Source organism: Nannospalax galili, unplaced genomic scaffold (genome assembly GCF_000622305.1).
Source record: "Nannospalax galili isolate Female #2095 unplaced genomic scaffold, S.galili_v1.0 scaffold1402, whole genome shotgun sequence".
Classification (NCBI taxonomy): Eukaryota; Metazoa; Chordata; class Mammalia; order Rodentia; family Spalacidae; genus Nannospalax; species Nannospalax galili.
Window position 1 is genome coordinate 803414 of NW_008348453.1, and position 16144 is coordinate 819557.

Sequence of the window (16144 nt, forward strand, 5' to 3'; positions counted from 1 at the left end):
GACCCCTTCCCAAAAAAAACAAAAAAAAAAAAAAAAAAAAAAACAAACAAACTAAGACACACAAAAAAGTATAAAGTATATAATGAGGGGCTGATGATGTAGCTCAGTTGGTAGAGTATTTGCCTGGCATGCACAAAGCCTTGGGTTTGATCCTCAGCAACATATAAAACCAGGTGTGATGCCATATGCCTGTAATCCTAGCACTTGGAAGGTGAAGGCAGGAGGATCAGAAGTTCAAGGTCATCCTCACCTACATAGTGAATTTGAAGTCATCGTGGGGTATATGAGAACCTGAAAAAATGTGTAGATTTTTTCGGTGCTGTGCCCCCCAAGAAGAGTTGCAGGGTTCTAGTGTATGCACATTTATATCCTTGTTTTATATTACTAAGATGCTTTCCAACGTGGCAGTACCAATTTGCCTCATCTTTATATCTTACTAAAGACTCAGCAAAGTAGAAATCACCATGTTTATTTTAGAGACAATGAAACTAAAGCTCAAAGAAAGTGAGCTATTTATATCAGGTGGTGGAGCTCTTACATAGCAGAACTTGGCGGGGCCAACAGCTCCTTATCCACTATCCCTATACTATAATGCTCCTATTGCATCAGAGTTTGAAAGGAGAGCAGTCGTCCAAAGGCCAAGCAGATGAGATCTGAATAGTGGTTCCCAGGCTCTGGGAGTGTAGAGGTCCTGAGGTCCTTGCTGAGAACAGGAGTGAAGTGGAGTGCAGGTGGGCAAATGCCAGGCTGCAGAGATGACGAGGTAAGGAGGAAGAGGCAGCCTGGCAAAGAGCAGAGTTAGAGATGGGCAGTGCAGAGTGGAAGGGGAGAAGGGGAAGGCAGCTTCACACTGAGGCAAGTGGCCTGCTGGGGTGAGCTCTTCAGCCACTGGTTGTCTCATTTGTTCCCCTGGTGTCTGTTCCCTGGTACACAGAGGTAAGACATCATGGTCCACTCTGACTAGCAACTCCCACTTCTGGGGGAGATTGAGATGTCCCAGCTGCCAGACCCTGGCCAAGGCATTTGTGCCCTAGGGCCCAGCTCCAGAGCCTCAGAAAACCAGATGAGGCTCCAAGGAAGGTGAAGGGGCCTTGGGAAGAATATGCATGCTGAGATTAGGGCCTGGCTCCTGCAGACCCACGCTTGCCTGTTTCTGTACCTCCTGGATCAGGGAGAATATGAGAGAAGTAGTTTAGCCCAACCTTGTGTCTGCAACTCCTTCTTCTCTCCTCTGCCTCCACTCTATCCCCAGACCTGGGCCTCCCAGTATGAGTACTAGCAAACATTTTCTAGGAACTTAAGTGATCCTCTAACATTAACCTTCTTCCTCTGTCCACAGACAATCTCATCAAAGCCATCTTGTCAGTCACCAAAGAGTACAGCCTGACCCCTGCCTTGGACAGGTAAGCTGCTGACTGACCAGCTCCCTTCCCCCTCACCGCCTGGCATATGCAGAGGTGCTGTGGCCTGGCTGGTCTTTCCCTACCATATCTGCCCATGCACACACAGTCCACACACTGTGAATATATAAGAGGGACCTCTCTACTGGATGTGTATCCCTGTAGAGATAAAGTACTTAACAAGACCTCTCAGTGCTCAGACATCAGAGGTTTGGGGGTAAGAACTTAAGATGATGGGGCTGAGATCAGCTCAACAATGAGCCTGAGGGTCTGCATGGTAGGGGCAGTGAAAGGGAGACAGAGCTTAAGTCTGGAGGTAAGACAGCTCAGAAGCCAATGGACCCTGGAGGGGAAAGCCCAGGGTCAAGATGGGAGATGCAAAATGAACAAGTACTTTAGTGACTATTGGAAGCATGGATGCTTCTGAGTTGAAAATAAACTGAGTCTTAAATCCTGAAGCATGCAGTCTCATTTCCTTGCCCTTGCCTTTCTAAGAGAGCCTCAACGTCCCCCAGTTTTCCCTGTCTTCGAAGACTTCCTAAACCTCACTAACCCTTAGGGAACCACTACCCCAGAATGTCATCCTACCAGAGCCCCCTCCTGGTCCCCAAGTCTCTCCTATGTTTTCCTGGGAAGTATCAGACACCAGAGATATCAGAGAGTCCAAGGGTCCAGCTTCCCATGGTATGGCTCTGGCCTCCTTTTAGAAATTCTTCTAGGAGCCTTGTACCTGGCCAAGGGCATAGAGACAAGGATCAAAGAGACCAAGGGAAAGAGACCTGGCAGACAGCTCTCCACAGGCCTCTGCTCTCTCCCCTCAGCCTCCGCTGCCGCCGCTGCATCATTGTGGGCAATGGAGGTGTACTTGCCAACAAATCTCTGGGGTCACGAATTGACGACTATGACATTGTGGTCAGGTGAGTTCCCATAAACAGCACCTTGGGCACGTGCATGTCATGGCCCAAATCCAGAGCCATAAGTCCATTGAGAATTACCTGACCATCTAACCACCTGGGCTGGAGGTCAACAGAAGTCTCAAGAACACTGGGTTGGAGGGTTTGAAATGGACAACTAGGTGACCTGGACACCCACTCCATACCTGGGGTATTTGGGGTTCAGGGTGCCTCTCCAAACACAGGCCCAAGGCCAGCTCTGACTGGACCGGCTCTTTGTAGACTGAACTCTGCACCAGTGAAGGGCTTTGAGAAGGATGTGGGCAGCAAAACCACACTGCGCATCACCTACCCCGAGGGTGCCATGCAGCGGCCTGAGCAATACGAGCGGGATTCCCTCTTTGTCCTCGCTGGCTTCAAGTGGCAGGACTTCAAGTGGCTGAAGTACATCGTCTACAAAGAGAGAGTGGTGAGCCCCCTCTGCCAGCACCCTTTCTCTTGCCCTGGACCTTGTCCCTGGCCTCTCAAACTCCCAAGGCAGTCCCTCCTGGTGGATCCCACAAAGAACAAATGGGAAACTGCAAAAGAAGCATTAATGACCCAAAGCTAAAAGACAGCAAAAGCAGCAAGGGACAGAGAGGCCAGAAGATGCCAGGGACCCTGGCGAGTTCCTGGAGCTGAAATGCCTGCTCTTTGCTGCCTGCCCCGAGAAACTCAGGCAAGGGCCCTTTCTCAGCCTTCCACAGCCTCAGTGCCTCAGATCCCAGGGAACAAAATCTCTGGTCCCTAAGGCCAGACACAGTCTTCTCTTAGCTTTCATATTCTCCCGCCCTGGTCTGTAGCTGCCTCCCTGGCCTCACTTCCCCCAGTGAGACCTGTCTGACTCTGGTCTTGTGATCCTGTCTTCTTTTTCAGCCAGGGAAGGAAAGCCTTCTTGAGGCTCCAGAGCCATTCTACAGGGACAGCAGACCTCAACTGAAGTGTACCAACTTTCAAACTCATGATCCAGACCTCCCTCTGCTTTGTATTTTTATCACTAATCTATAGCTGGATTCCCAGCCTTCCACTGAGTCTGGTTCTTCTCTTCTAGTGTGGTCAGATTCTGTACTGACTGCTCTAGGCTGACCAGGATCTGGGCCTGTGCCTTTAGGGAGCATATGTGGGTAGAGTAGGCTCAGATTGTCCATTAGTAGACCACCCACTGGGTCCTCCTCTGAGACCTCTGTTTCTCAGTTCTGGGCCTATAGGGATACCTGCCAACTTGTCTGAGTCTGTCCCCCATCTCCTCCCCTCCAGCTGTCATCAACCACTCAAGGGAGGGGGGTGTGCAGCGCTCAGGCCATTTATCTCCCAATACCCAAGTCTCTTCCCAGAGACTGATGACAGATGGCCCTCTGCCTACAGTAAGATGGCTGTTGTTCTTTTAGATTTAGAGGAAAATTGGGGGTGAGAACAGTTTAGCCTGCCTGTGGGGTCTTAGTGCAATTTGATTTGACTCCACAGCCCTTTCCAAGCAAGGCCAAGTACAGGCAGTGTCAAGTAGGTAGCAAGCAAGAGAGAAGACAGAAGTGAGGTCCAGAGACTCAGGGAGGTGAACAGTGGGGAAGGGAGCCTATCTCAGACCCAGGCTGAGTGAGGCAGCCATGTTGGGTTCAGCCCAGATCTCCAAAGGGAAGGAAAGGGCACAATATCAAGGTGGTGAGTTTGGCTTCGGCCACCCCCAGCTTCAAGCAGGCCTCTTTACCAAACCGTGGAGGGAATGGGGCTGAGGGAGCACCCCTCTCTTCTCAGAGCCCCTACATCCTTTCTATTTTCCTGCAGACAATAGAATTGAGGTCACAGGCAGGCACTTCAGAGGGAGACATGGGTGGGAATTGGGTCTGCCTTGGTGAATTCTTCTTACACTGGCCCTCTGCTCATCAGCCCACATGCTCCTGGTATTTACTTTCTCTGCCCACAGACACCTTTCAAAGTCCCAAGGCTTTTTCATGGCAAGAGATTCAGAGGACAGGGCCCTGATCCCATTGGATTTTGCTTCTTGGTGCCCAGTTACCATTGATGATCTGGAACTGGTTCAAACACCAGTTCCTGCTTCCTGCTAGGCAGTCTGGGAAGAGTCAGGCAGTCCAAACTTCTTGGGGCAGGCAGACCAGGGATGTGTGGTCAGCCAGGTGGGTATGGCCACCTAGTCTTCCAAAGAGCACCCAGCTCAATCAAGTCAAAACTCTTCCAGTCTATCCAAGCAAAAAAGGAGAGAAATAAGAAAAGGAGAATACCAGCTAGAGTGGGAGCAAGCAAAGAGCAGGGCCTTGCTGGTCCCAGGAAGACCAAGGAGCTTCCCACACAGGTTGGCCTTGGCAGCCAGCAGATCAAGATTCTGGCACAGTGAGTGAGACAGTGTGGGGTGCTCAGGCCTCTGCCTACCCTGTCCTGGACACACACTGGGATGCACAGCCAGTGTGGAGAACTGCTTCCTGAGTGGAAAGGGGAGAAGGGAGACGGGAAGGAAGGAGACGTCTGAAGTCCTCTGAGCCTTCCGTGACACACAGGCTTTGGGCTTCAGATTGAGCCTCCAAAGAATGACAGCAGTGTCCGTGCCTTTCCCAGTACTCTGAGCAACACGCCCAGGCCCTTTGCTGCTCTAGAGTCCCCTTCTTTTTTAAAATTTATTTTTATTTATTTATTTTTTATTATACTTATATAAATATATATATTTTGTCTTTTTGAGACAGGGTCTCTCTATAGCACCAGCTGTCCTGAAACTCTGTGTAGACCAGGCTGGCCTTGAACTCACAGAGATCCGCTGCCTCAGTACCCCCCCCACCAAGTGCTGGGATTAAAGGCATGTACCACTATGCCCAGCCTATATATTTTTTTAATTTATTATTATTTTATGTGTATGCATGTGTTGCTTGCATGTAGGTAAGTGTACCCATGCCGTGCACTGTCCACAGAGAACAGAAAAGTCTGTTGGATCCCCTGGACCTGGAGTTACAGACAGTTGTCAGCAGCCATGTGAGTGCTGGGATTCGAACCCGGGTCTTCTGCAAGAACAGCTAATGTTCTTAACTGCTGAGCCATCTCTCCAGCCCTATAGAGGCCCCTTCTTTAGTGCCTTTCCCCACTCTAAGCCTGAGACTAGTGCTTTCAGGGGACATCTCCAGGCTCTACATTGCTTCCCTGGCCTCTGATGCCTGGATGGATATAAGCTGGGCTGCCTTTTCTTGCCCTTCCTGTCTGGGGCCTAGTCCTAGGCTTATCTTGCTCCTACAGTGATGTTTCTAGCTGCTCAGCCTCTGGCTTCTGGCAGGAGTTTCACCTGCAGAATTCTGGCAGGAGGCAACTCTGTTCCAGAGCCAAGGCTGGCTGGGCAGGACTGGAGCAGGTTTAGACCCAGATATAGTTGCTGCCTGCTTCTTGCTATGAGTGCAGTCCCTTATAGCACATACCTTTCTGGTACCCAGGAGTCCTGTTAAGCATTAGGAATGAATGGGGAAGGCATGGGGAAAGAAGATGGAACAACCTCTCACAGCACTTTCTTATCTAGGAGGAAGCTCTGCTATTCCCCATGTGCAACCATTTAGTTCCCTAATGCACTGGACAGTAGCACAGAGAGCTCCAAACAGAGGTTACCAAAAGGCTTTTTATTTCCTTGGTTCCAGGAGCCTCGACCAAGCCAGCAAACAGGTGTAGGGCTCCCAGCAGACTGTGCACCAGGAAGAGCAGCAGGGGACAGTGAGTAGCGAAGTGAGGCCAAGAGGTGGGTGTAGCCAGGGACAGGTAGAATTCAGCTGGGCACATGCCCTGGTGAAAGAGGCAGCTCAGTCCATGTAAAGCTCTTCTTAGGGGCAGACCTGCAGCCACCCCTGTGTACTCACATATTTGCCAAGCATTTGTAAAGTGCTAGCACTGAGCTGGCTTCTAGGAATTAAAAGACAAATTCAATTCTATTCCAGACCAGAAGTCACTCACAGTCCAATGGGAGAGATAACTCCCAAACTAAAATTACCATGCAGTGTGGTGGGTGCCATAATGGGGAGCCCCCCTAAATCGGGCAGGGGCAGACAAGGAAGGCCAAGAGAGACACTGCCAAACTGGTGGTGGAAGGAAGAGCTAGGAGCAAGTCCAGGGAAAGGTGTTAGGAGCAAAGCGAGCCACTTATGTAGGAGCCCCAGGAAATCTGCTCCATTGACGATACTGTAAGACTATGTGGACAAACCACAGAGTTGGCTATGTGTTGGAGTGTGATACCCAGCATTTCAGATGTTGTGGCTGTGCATTGTCCTAGTCCTGGACGAAGACTGGAGAGGACAGGACATGTGAGAGGCAGAGCTCCCAATCCAGTCACTCAGTCTATACCTTCTGCCTCTACCAGCTTCCCTGACAGGGCCCCCAGGATACCTAGTAACCCAGGGCTGCAGAGCCCCTGTGATGTCTTCAACACCTTTGCTGTCTCCTCTTCTTCCTCATCATCCTCATGCTAACACTGGGAAGCTGGTGCTTATTGAGCAGGCTTCTGCCTAAACGGGGCCAGTGTGGTTCTAGTCCCAGCCTGAAAAGGGAAGAGAAAGAATGAGGCCTGTGAGTGGCCCCTGGACAGTCTGGTCACAAGCTTGACCCTCCAGTGGTAGTTCTTTCCCCAGTGAGGGAGCAGAGGAGGGCAGGGTCTGAGTCCAGCCAGGACCCACATTCATGTTCAGGGGGGACTAGCTCCCTGAATTTGGGACAGTGACATAGTTTAAAAGGGGAAAGCAAGTCTCATGTAAGGTATTCACATGTAAGCCAGCACTGAAGCAGAAATTGTGAGTTTGATGTCAACCTGGGCTACATAGACTGCCTCAAAAACTAGTGAGTAAATGTGCCAGCAGCTTGGCTGTGGAGTTACACAGACTTGGTTTGAAGTGAGACTCTTATAAGCAGGCTTACCTTAGGCCCTTATTGGTCCCCTAACCTTTTAGGGCTGGATTGGTTTTTGGTTTGGTTGGTTTGGTTTGGGGTTTTTTTTGTTTGTTTGTTTAGTTTGTTTGGTTTGGGTTTTTTATAAGACAATCTGGTCTAGAACTCACTCTGTAGTCCAGGCTTGCCTTGAATTTGGCAATCCTCCTGCCTCAGCCTCCCTCCCAAGTATTGGGAGTATAGGTATGAGTTACCATACGGAGCTAGTGTTTTTAAAATTAAGTAAGCATGGGGCTGGAGAGATGGCTCAGTGGTTAAGAGCACTGATTGCTCTTGCAGAGGACCTGGGCTCGATTGCCAGCACCCACATGGCGGCTACAAACCGTCCTTAACTCCAGCTCCAGGAGAATCCAAAGCTCCCCTCTGACCTCCACGACATCGTACAACATGTGTGCACTCACATATACACGCAGGCAATACACTCATACACATAAAATAAAAATAATAAATAAAATTTTAAAAAATTAAGTAAGCGAAATAGAGAAGCACCTAGCACAGAAAGCATAATCAGTGCTCAGCTGAAAGCAGTCACTGATGTTTGCTTTGTTTTGTTTTATGATACAGGATTTCACTATATAGCCCAAACTGGCCTTGAACTGTCTGAAATCTTCCTGCCATAGGCTCCAGAGTGCTGATATTGCAGCTATACCCAACTTTATTAATAGTTATTTTTACTGATGTTAGAACAGCCACATTGCATGGGAAAGTGAAGCATTTTTCTGTCTAGGCTGTAGGGCCTGACCTAAATGGTGACCCAAAAGGAGGAATCAGACCGGGCCCAGAGGGAGGAGACAGGAGTCTCCTGTAGAATAACCACAGGGCTAGGCTAATAGTCTCACAACTCCTGGGGCAAACAGGGTCACCAAATCCCTGAATATGAGGCCTTACTAGATCAGGCCCAACCTGGGGATTGGGTGCCCCTTCACCTGAGCCTCCACCCTTTCCAGCCTGAGAGGACTCTGCCCAAGAGGAGCTTGGCGTGGCTCCACCACTTCACCTCTGGGAGACACAGGGCAGGGTCAATAAATGCCAGACTGCAGAGCCAGTGGTCACAGGCTCCTCTCCACACTTCTGCCTGAACCCTCAGGGAGTTATCCCCAGGTCTCTTGCTCCCTGCTTGAGTTGGGAGGACTTCCTGCTCCCTCCTCATGTTGCACCTCTGCTGCTCCTGCATTGCAGATGCAGAGGCTCAGGAGCCAGGCTCATGTCATCCCTGCCTTCCTGTTGTCTTCATCACTGCCAGCCCCAACTGCCTTCTGTGTCTTGTTGGTCACTCTGCCTTATAATTGTCACTGTCGTCTTTTCCTCATCTTTTTCTGCTTCACCCATTTCTCCTCCTTCTTGTCCCTCTCTCTTCCTTCTCCTCCCATCATCACCATCATCATTATCATCACTGTCATTTATTAAGCTCTTCGGTTCCCAGCTTTCCTTGAATTCTTTAATTCAGTTTTCATGATGACCCTATTATAATGACAGACACTCTTATCATCCCCACTTTAGAGATGAGGAAATCAAGACACAGAGGGTGAGTTGCTTGGTTAAGGTCATACAACTAGTTAATTTGAAGAATTGGGTTTAAACCCACATCTGAATGCCCTGGGACCTGCGTAAGGATTCTGATCATCTACCTTCCTGCTTAGAACCCTCCATGTCTGTTCCTTTTTGCCATGGCCTAGGAGAATCCTGTTTACTGAGCACTTCTACATGCCTGGTGCCTGTCTGGTCCTGGCCAGCTATCCAACAACTCTGAGGCGGGTGTTGGAAGTGCTCCTTAGTGGTAGAGCCACATTGTGAATAAAGATGTGCCATTCTGACTGTTGTGCTGTAACCGTCTCATTTACTCATTGGTTCATTGATTCAAATTCCAACCAGTCACCAAAGCCACATCAAGCCCTATGTTTCCATCACTGCCCCCCCCACCTTTCTTGACACCCTGCCACACCCTTTCTCTGCACCTAGCCAGTCCAGTACCAGAGATGGGATGTCACCATAGAGAGAGAGCCCATGATGTTGCTCTTCCAGCATCAGGGCTGAGTCCTGACCCTGGCAGCCCATCTTCTTGGTGTTCCATCATCTTTACTTCTCTGTCACAAGGAGAAATCTCCCCTCCACTGCATAGGGTAGATAAAGGTCACCATGACTGTACTTCCCAGTGTCCTGATACTTTTCTACACTTGCCCTGCTCTCCTCCTCCACAGCTCCTAGCCTTCTTGATCAGGATCCATTTTCTCCTGAGCTGGGAGGCCCTCTCCTCTCCCCTCCCCTCCTCAGGAGCTGTCACTTTCTCTCCTCCTCACCTCTGTGCTGAGCCTCTTCTCACATGTGTCAGTTTTTTCAGGTCTCTCACCCCTTCAAAAATCAGAGCCCCATGGGCCACCAGAATAGCACAGCAGATACGAGTGCTTGCTGCCAAGCCCAATGACATGTTTGATCCCTGGAACCCAGAGAACTGGCTCCCACAAGTTGTCCTCTGACTTCTACATGTATGCTATGGCACTCAACACACACACACACACACACACACACACACACACACACGCACACACACATGAATGAATGAATGAATGAATGAATGAATGAATGAATAAAATAGAACTATTTTAAAGGCCTCCCTTCCCTCTCTTCAGTCTGTCTCCAGTGTCTAGGGGAATCAACATCCCTTTTGCTCACAGCCCCTCCAGTCTGGCACCCAAACCCGCCCCTCTATTGGAATATCTTTCTGATTCTAAATCCAGGAGACAAGACCGCTGCCCTCCCCTTAAAGAAGGCACTCATCATGAGTATCCTGAGAGCATTTGCTGTGACTAGGCCTTGTGAGGTTCTAAGGACAGTCTGGTTCTTACAAGCCAGTGACCAGAAACCCAGTGCCACCCTGTCTTTACCTGGTGTATTCAATTATTCATCCTCCAGATCCATGCCTTGCCTGCCTACAAGTGGCTTACTGGGAGGATTTCAACAGCTTCCTCCTCTGGCCTCCAGTCAGGTCTCCTCCAGTCCACTCTCCACATCAGTCTTCAGAACGTGCTGCAGTGTCCCTGAGGCTAGCTTAGTCTCTTCCTAGGCTGTTGCTACTGTCTAAGTGCAAGGGCTCTTCATGTTCCTTCTCAACTTGGAGTGTCAGTGTCACAGAGAATCTTGTCATCTGTGGGGGAGGTGGGGTGGAATCCCACCTTAGAACTTCTGAATGAGGACCTTGGAGGGTGGGCCCCTCAATCCTTTGATCTGTTGTAACAGGTCTTCTGGGTGACTCAGATGCAAACTCAAGTGTGAGGGCCTATAGGATAAACTTCAAACCTAGCATTCCCAGTGCCACCTTGTCCTTTCCACTTTCGTGTACCCAACATATACACTCCTGGCACAACCAAAATGTATGTATCCTATTTCACACCTCTGCACTCACCATGCGCTTCTCCCAGGGCTGTGTGAGAGCTCTTTTTAGGAGCCCCTGCAGGCAGGAATGGTCTTGTTTATCTCTGAAAGCCCAGCCCCTCCTGCACTGTTTGAAGCACAGCTGATAGTTTTAATATCTAAATGAATAAAAAAGTGGAAACTCAGGCCCAGAGTGAGGCAGTAACTTCCAGAGAGTTGGATTCCAACCGGAACTCGTGGCTCTCAGTGGCTCTTCCGTCATCAAAGCTGCCTCCTGCTCTCAGTGCCCAGGGAGATGATTCTTTTGGCTTACCCTTGCATCCTCTTAATGTCTTCTTGCCTCTCCCAAGCATCTCCTTCCTCTTAACCATGTTTGATTTTCTTCCTCAGTTCCAAGAAGATTCTCCTTGATAAAGAAAGGAAATCTAAACAGTCCCTGGTGCCCTAGTCTCTGGCGCCCTGCTTCTCTGAGTTGTCTTGCAGCATCCTATGGTCCGCTCCAAGCTGACTTCTGTCTTTGTTCTTTGCTTTTTCCAAATATAGCTCTCAAAAGGTTTTTTTGACCCTCTTCATAGCGTACATCAAAATAAATTCCAAGTTAACTAAAAAGCAAAATATAAAAATACAACTAAAGGATTTTTTTTTTGTGTGTGTGTGAGAGACTAAGTCTCACTGTGTTGCCCAGACTGGCCTGGATCTACGTAGCCAAGGACAGGCTTAAACTTTCAACAGTCCTCCCATCCCAGCCTTCTGAGTTCTGTGATTACAGGTATAAGGCAACCCACCTATTGGAAATGTTGAAGAACAAGAATAGTTTCCAAATTCCGAGAGGGAAAAAAACTTTAAAAAAAATTTTTTTTACATTTATTTATTTTGTATGGCTGGATACTGCTGTGCCCATGGCTTGAGAGGTCAGAGGAAAACTTTTGGGAATGTGTTCTCTCCTTCCACCATGTGGGTTCTAGGAATAAAACTCAGGTCATCAGGCTTAGCAGCGTATACCTTTACCTGCTGGGCCATCTTTCTGTCCCCCGCCTCCACACACACACCTTTTGAGCATGAATCACATTCTTTAACCCAAGCTGTTGGAAGTAATCCTGCATCAGCTTCCCAAGTGTTGGGTCACAAGGTATAAGTCACCACATTTGGCAAGAAAGAACTTTTAAGGCACAGAAATGCTAGAAGAAATTAAATTTGATAACATGAATGTGAACTAAACCAACAAAAAATTATATCATTCATTTTGAAAGGTGTGTTTTGAAAATATGATAGACAAAGGTTTATCATTATGAGGGTTCTCAAGGAAACCACTAGTACCTAAGAGGCAGGAGATAAACAGATCACATGGGAAGAAAAATAACAAGGGAAGTTTACAGCAGAGCTACCTATGACTTACCCTAGCAGTTAGAGACATTCGTGTGCAAGCAACAGGGTGCCTTTTGTTGTTTAAGAATATGTTTAAGTTATAATACAGCATGCTGGCAAGAGTGCAGGACAGGTGCTCTCCAAGGTTGTATCAATGAGAGCAAGATTTCTGGATAGGCACTGGCACTTGGTGCCAAGAGCCATCCCCCAAAGGAAGGAAAAACCTTCACACAAGATTTTTATCATGGTGTTAATTTATTGTAGCCAAACCCAAACATGACCCAAGGGATTAGTTATGCAAATTATGATTTCACTGCCAGATGGAGTATATAGCAGAGATATGGCCAGCCTACAGAGGGCGTGGGCCTCTGGACCAGTCATCCCAGCCACTCTCCTCCTGTTCTTTGCATATAAGGAAGTCTGGTGGACATAGCACCAGATTCAGTATTAGCAACTCAAACCATCCTCTTCCTCTGCCATAGCCACTTAACCATACACTGTAGCAACTGAATGGGACAGTGAACATGCCAACACTTGACACTCTGTGCTTATCTACAAGTCCAGTTGCTTCTAAGAAGTGAACCTTAGTCCAATAAACATTGCCTGCTCACTGGGGAGCGTTCCCAGCCACAAGGCCAAGGATACCTATGTCAGGGTGACCTATAGGGCCTGACAAAAGAGAGCAGAGGTCACCCTGGTCAAGAGGATCCAGCCACCCCATCCCATCTGCTTTGCAATTTCCAGCCTCACAAAGAAATTAGACAGACAAAGATGAGGGTTTCAGGCACAGAGAATGGCATTGGTAAACCTGTTGTTATCTAATGAATTAAAAACCATTTGGTATAGCCAGGCATGGTGGTACAGGCCTTTAATCCCTTTTATCTCTGTGAGTTTAAGGCCAGTCTGGTCTACATAGTTCCAGGCCGGTCAGGGCTGCATTTGTGAAACCCTGTCTCAAAAAAATAAATAAATAAAATTTTTAAAATCATTCAGTGTAACTACGGTATGAATTTAGAACAGGCTGCCCTTAGATTGGGTGAACAGTATATGCCCTAGCCCTACTCTGGCCACATCCTGTACCATGGAGCAAAGAAAAATATGTAAGGTCAAGAGGAAAGTGCTCACTGCAGGCCCATCTACCCTTGCAAGTTCATTGCTACATCCTAGAGGCCTCTGTACCCCATGCCTTCACAGTGCCAAGGCCACTTCCATACTGAGGGCAGAATTCTGCTCTGTACCTACCCTTCAGCCCTGAGAGTGGAGTTTGGATGTAGGGTGAGGACGCAGCAAATGCAGGAGCAGGGCAGGGCGGGGCTACGGCCAGTTTTCCCTACATGGTCAGCCAGGACAAATCTCAGGTCAGAATCCCAAATTCCACTCTACCCTCCACAGCATTTTTTTAAGGAAGGGTAAGACTATATTTACTTAACAACTTGATAGACTGATTTATAACTTTCTAATGGCTAGTCTTTTTATTAAATTTTTTATTGAATTTTTATGTATTTCATACATAAAATCATCTTTATACTCACTTCCCCTTTTCCCATTGGCTCCTTCCCATAGCCTCCCACTGGAGGTCATACATTCTGTCATTTGTATTAAGACCTATTATGTAAAGTTAGTGTCCTAAGATGTCCCCCAGTGCAAGTTCATCCACTGGGATTTAGTCAGCCTATCTAGAGTCTCTCTCTTCAAGAAGGTTAGCTCCTCCTCACTCAGCAGTGATCAGCTGCCAGTAAGTCTTCAACTAAGATTGGGGCCTGCTGTTCCTTTCCACAGTTCTGTTCTGGGTTTTTGTCTGCTTAAGTTTGCATGAGTCTTGTGTATGCTGACACCATTGCTGTAGGTTTGTATGAGAAGGGTCCCAGGATCCTGTAGGACTGTTTCTGTATGGTCATGCACCTCCTCCCTGGCTCTTACAATCTTTCTGCCCCCTTTTCCACAACAGTCCCTGAGCCCTGGGCAGGTGGACCTCAATATAGGTCCAACTCTTATTCTCTGCATTTTGGCCATTTGTGGCCCTTTGTGTTCCTGGCCCCCTCTGTTGCATGATGAATAGCTAGCCTTAATTGAATTATAGATTGTTATAACTTTATTTATATTTATTTATTTGTATGAGTGTTTTGCCTACATGTATGTAAGTGTACCACATGTGTGCAATGCCCATGGAAACCAGAAGAGGCTGTTGGATCCCTGGAACTGGAGTCAAGCACCGGTGTTAGTTGACATGGGGTGCTAGGAATTTAACTCAAGTCCTCTGCAAGAGCAGCCAGTGCTTAACCACTGAGCCCTGTCTCTAGCCCTGAGCTTTGATATCCTTTTTTTGCATCTCTCTCTCTCGCTTTCGCTGTCTGTCTGTCTATCTCTGTGTGTGTCTGTGTGTGAGACACATGTGAAGGCTAGAGGACAGTTTGGGAGAGTTGGCTCATGATGTGGGTTCCAGGTTGGCAGTAAGTACCTTTATTCACTGAGCCATCTCCCTGGCCTTGGACTTGCTATCCTAAGGACTAATAATAACAGGAGCTGACTTTGAGCCAAACATTTTATATGTATGACTTTTAGCTGTCATAACATAAAACCACTATAAGGCAGGAACTGGCATTACCCTTTTCCTACAGATGAGGATAATAAGACTTAGAAAGGGCCTCCAAGCATAGAGTGAGTGGTTGGAATGTTGGGATTAAGCCTCAGACCCACACTCTTAGCTGTTCCAGAGGACAGGGGGGAGTCACTGAGGATTTTCAACCTGAGAAGGTTAATATCAGACCCAGGCATGGAAGTCCATGTACTGAAGGAAGGCAAGATGGTGGCTGTTACAGGGACCCCAGGAGAGCTGTGGCCTGTCCTAAGGCAGTAGTAGCAGCTGGCAACATTAGGAGTGGATACATCTGTCCTATCTGTGTCTGCAGATAGCCAGCCCCTGTCATCTCTGTCCGCAGACGCCTCAGAAGCAATTCTCCATGGGGACTGAGAGACATCATGGTAGCAGGAGCCTGGTAGGGAGACACTTTGGTCTTTTCTTCCCAGGTCTTTTCCTACTTGCTTCTGGCTGTTCTGAGAAGAGCAGAGCAGGTTGCATCAGCAGGAGGTGGCAGCTCTACACAGAGCTAGCCCAGACTTGACTGAGGAAGGGACATTCCTGGAGGAGGGAGTGACAAAGAATGCAGCCCACAGCTGCCCTCCAGGAGGGATGTGATCCCGCAGGGCCAGTGGCATCAGCTGGTCTCTGAGTTGGGTCCTGTGGGTGGGAGAAGTAAGACATAAGCACCCTTAAACCAGATTAGACCCTGCAAACACAGGCTCTGTAGGGTAGGACTGCGTGCCGGTGGTGGGCCTGGCAGTGCACCCAGTAGCAGGCAGGCCTCTAGCACCCACTGCCTACATGCAGGAGCCAGTGGGAAAAGCTGGCTCCTCACTTCAAATGCCTGGATGGGTACAGGTGTGGACCTGTGCAGGTGTGCAAGTATGCTGGCCTTTCTGTGGTGGCTGACACCACTGACCACACCCTCCGTTTCAATCTCTTGGCTTCTGCAACACTCAGTCATAATAGGCAAGACTTACTGAGTTCTCACTGTATACCGGACACTGTGCCAGATGCTATTTACAACATAGCATCTCATTTAATCCTTTCAGGTCTCAGGGAAGTCAGTCTTGTCATCCCTGTTTTATGCAAGAGGAACTTGAGGCTTAAAGAGATGATGTAATGTGCCTTAGGCCACAGAGATGTAGAATTGGGATGTAAGCCTCAGTTTTCTACATTGTAAAGCCTGTCCCCTGTATACTTTTCTGAGAGGAGTAGCCATGGGGCATTTTTTTTCCCTTGATTTTTAGGAGACAAGCTGAGATTTTGTTGGTACCAGATATTTTTATGGCTGGGGAACAGAAATGCTCAGATCATACCTTGTCTGACTGGCCCTCTTTTCCCTGAGGTTCCTGAGGAAGCAAGACATCAGGACAATGACTGATGGGAAGGAATGGAAGCACTGAGTGTTGACCATGCCACTTGCTGGTTCTCTAATATGGAGTCCCCTGGGACTTGAGACCTAAGCATGGGACTCCTTTTCCCCAGGGTCCCAATGCCACCCTTGGCCACTGCTAGCTTCCCTAAAGTAGTACAAACTTCAGAGCTTGCACACGGGGGGGGGGGGGGGGGGGGGGGGG

General features: G+C 48.4%; 1 protein-coding gene across 5 annotated transcripts in view; it reads left to right on the forward strand.

Moving 5' to 3' along the window:
* The window catches only part of St3gal3 (ST3 beta-galactoside alpha-2,3-sialyltransferase 3), a 220428-nt gene that overhangs the window by 192314 nt on the left and 11970 nt on the right, over nt 1–16144 (forward strand). For 4 of the 5 annotated variants that reach the window (XM_008845386.2, XM_008845387.2, XM_008845388.3 and 1 more), the window contains 3 exons: nt 1340–1403; nt 2222–2317; nt 2576–2762. The exons of the other annotated variant lie outside the window; for it this stretch is intronic. In XM_008845386.2, the coding sequence (XP_008843608.1) occupies nt 1340–1403; nt 2222–2317; nt 2576–2762 (347 nt within the window). The remainder of the gene's footprint in view (nt 1–1339; nt 1404–2221; nt 2318–2575; nt 2763–16144) is intronic. 5 annotated transcript variants of the gene reach the window in all.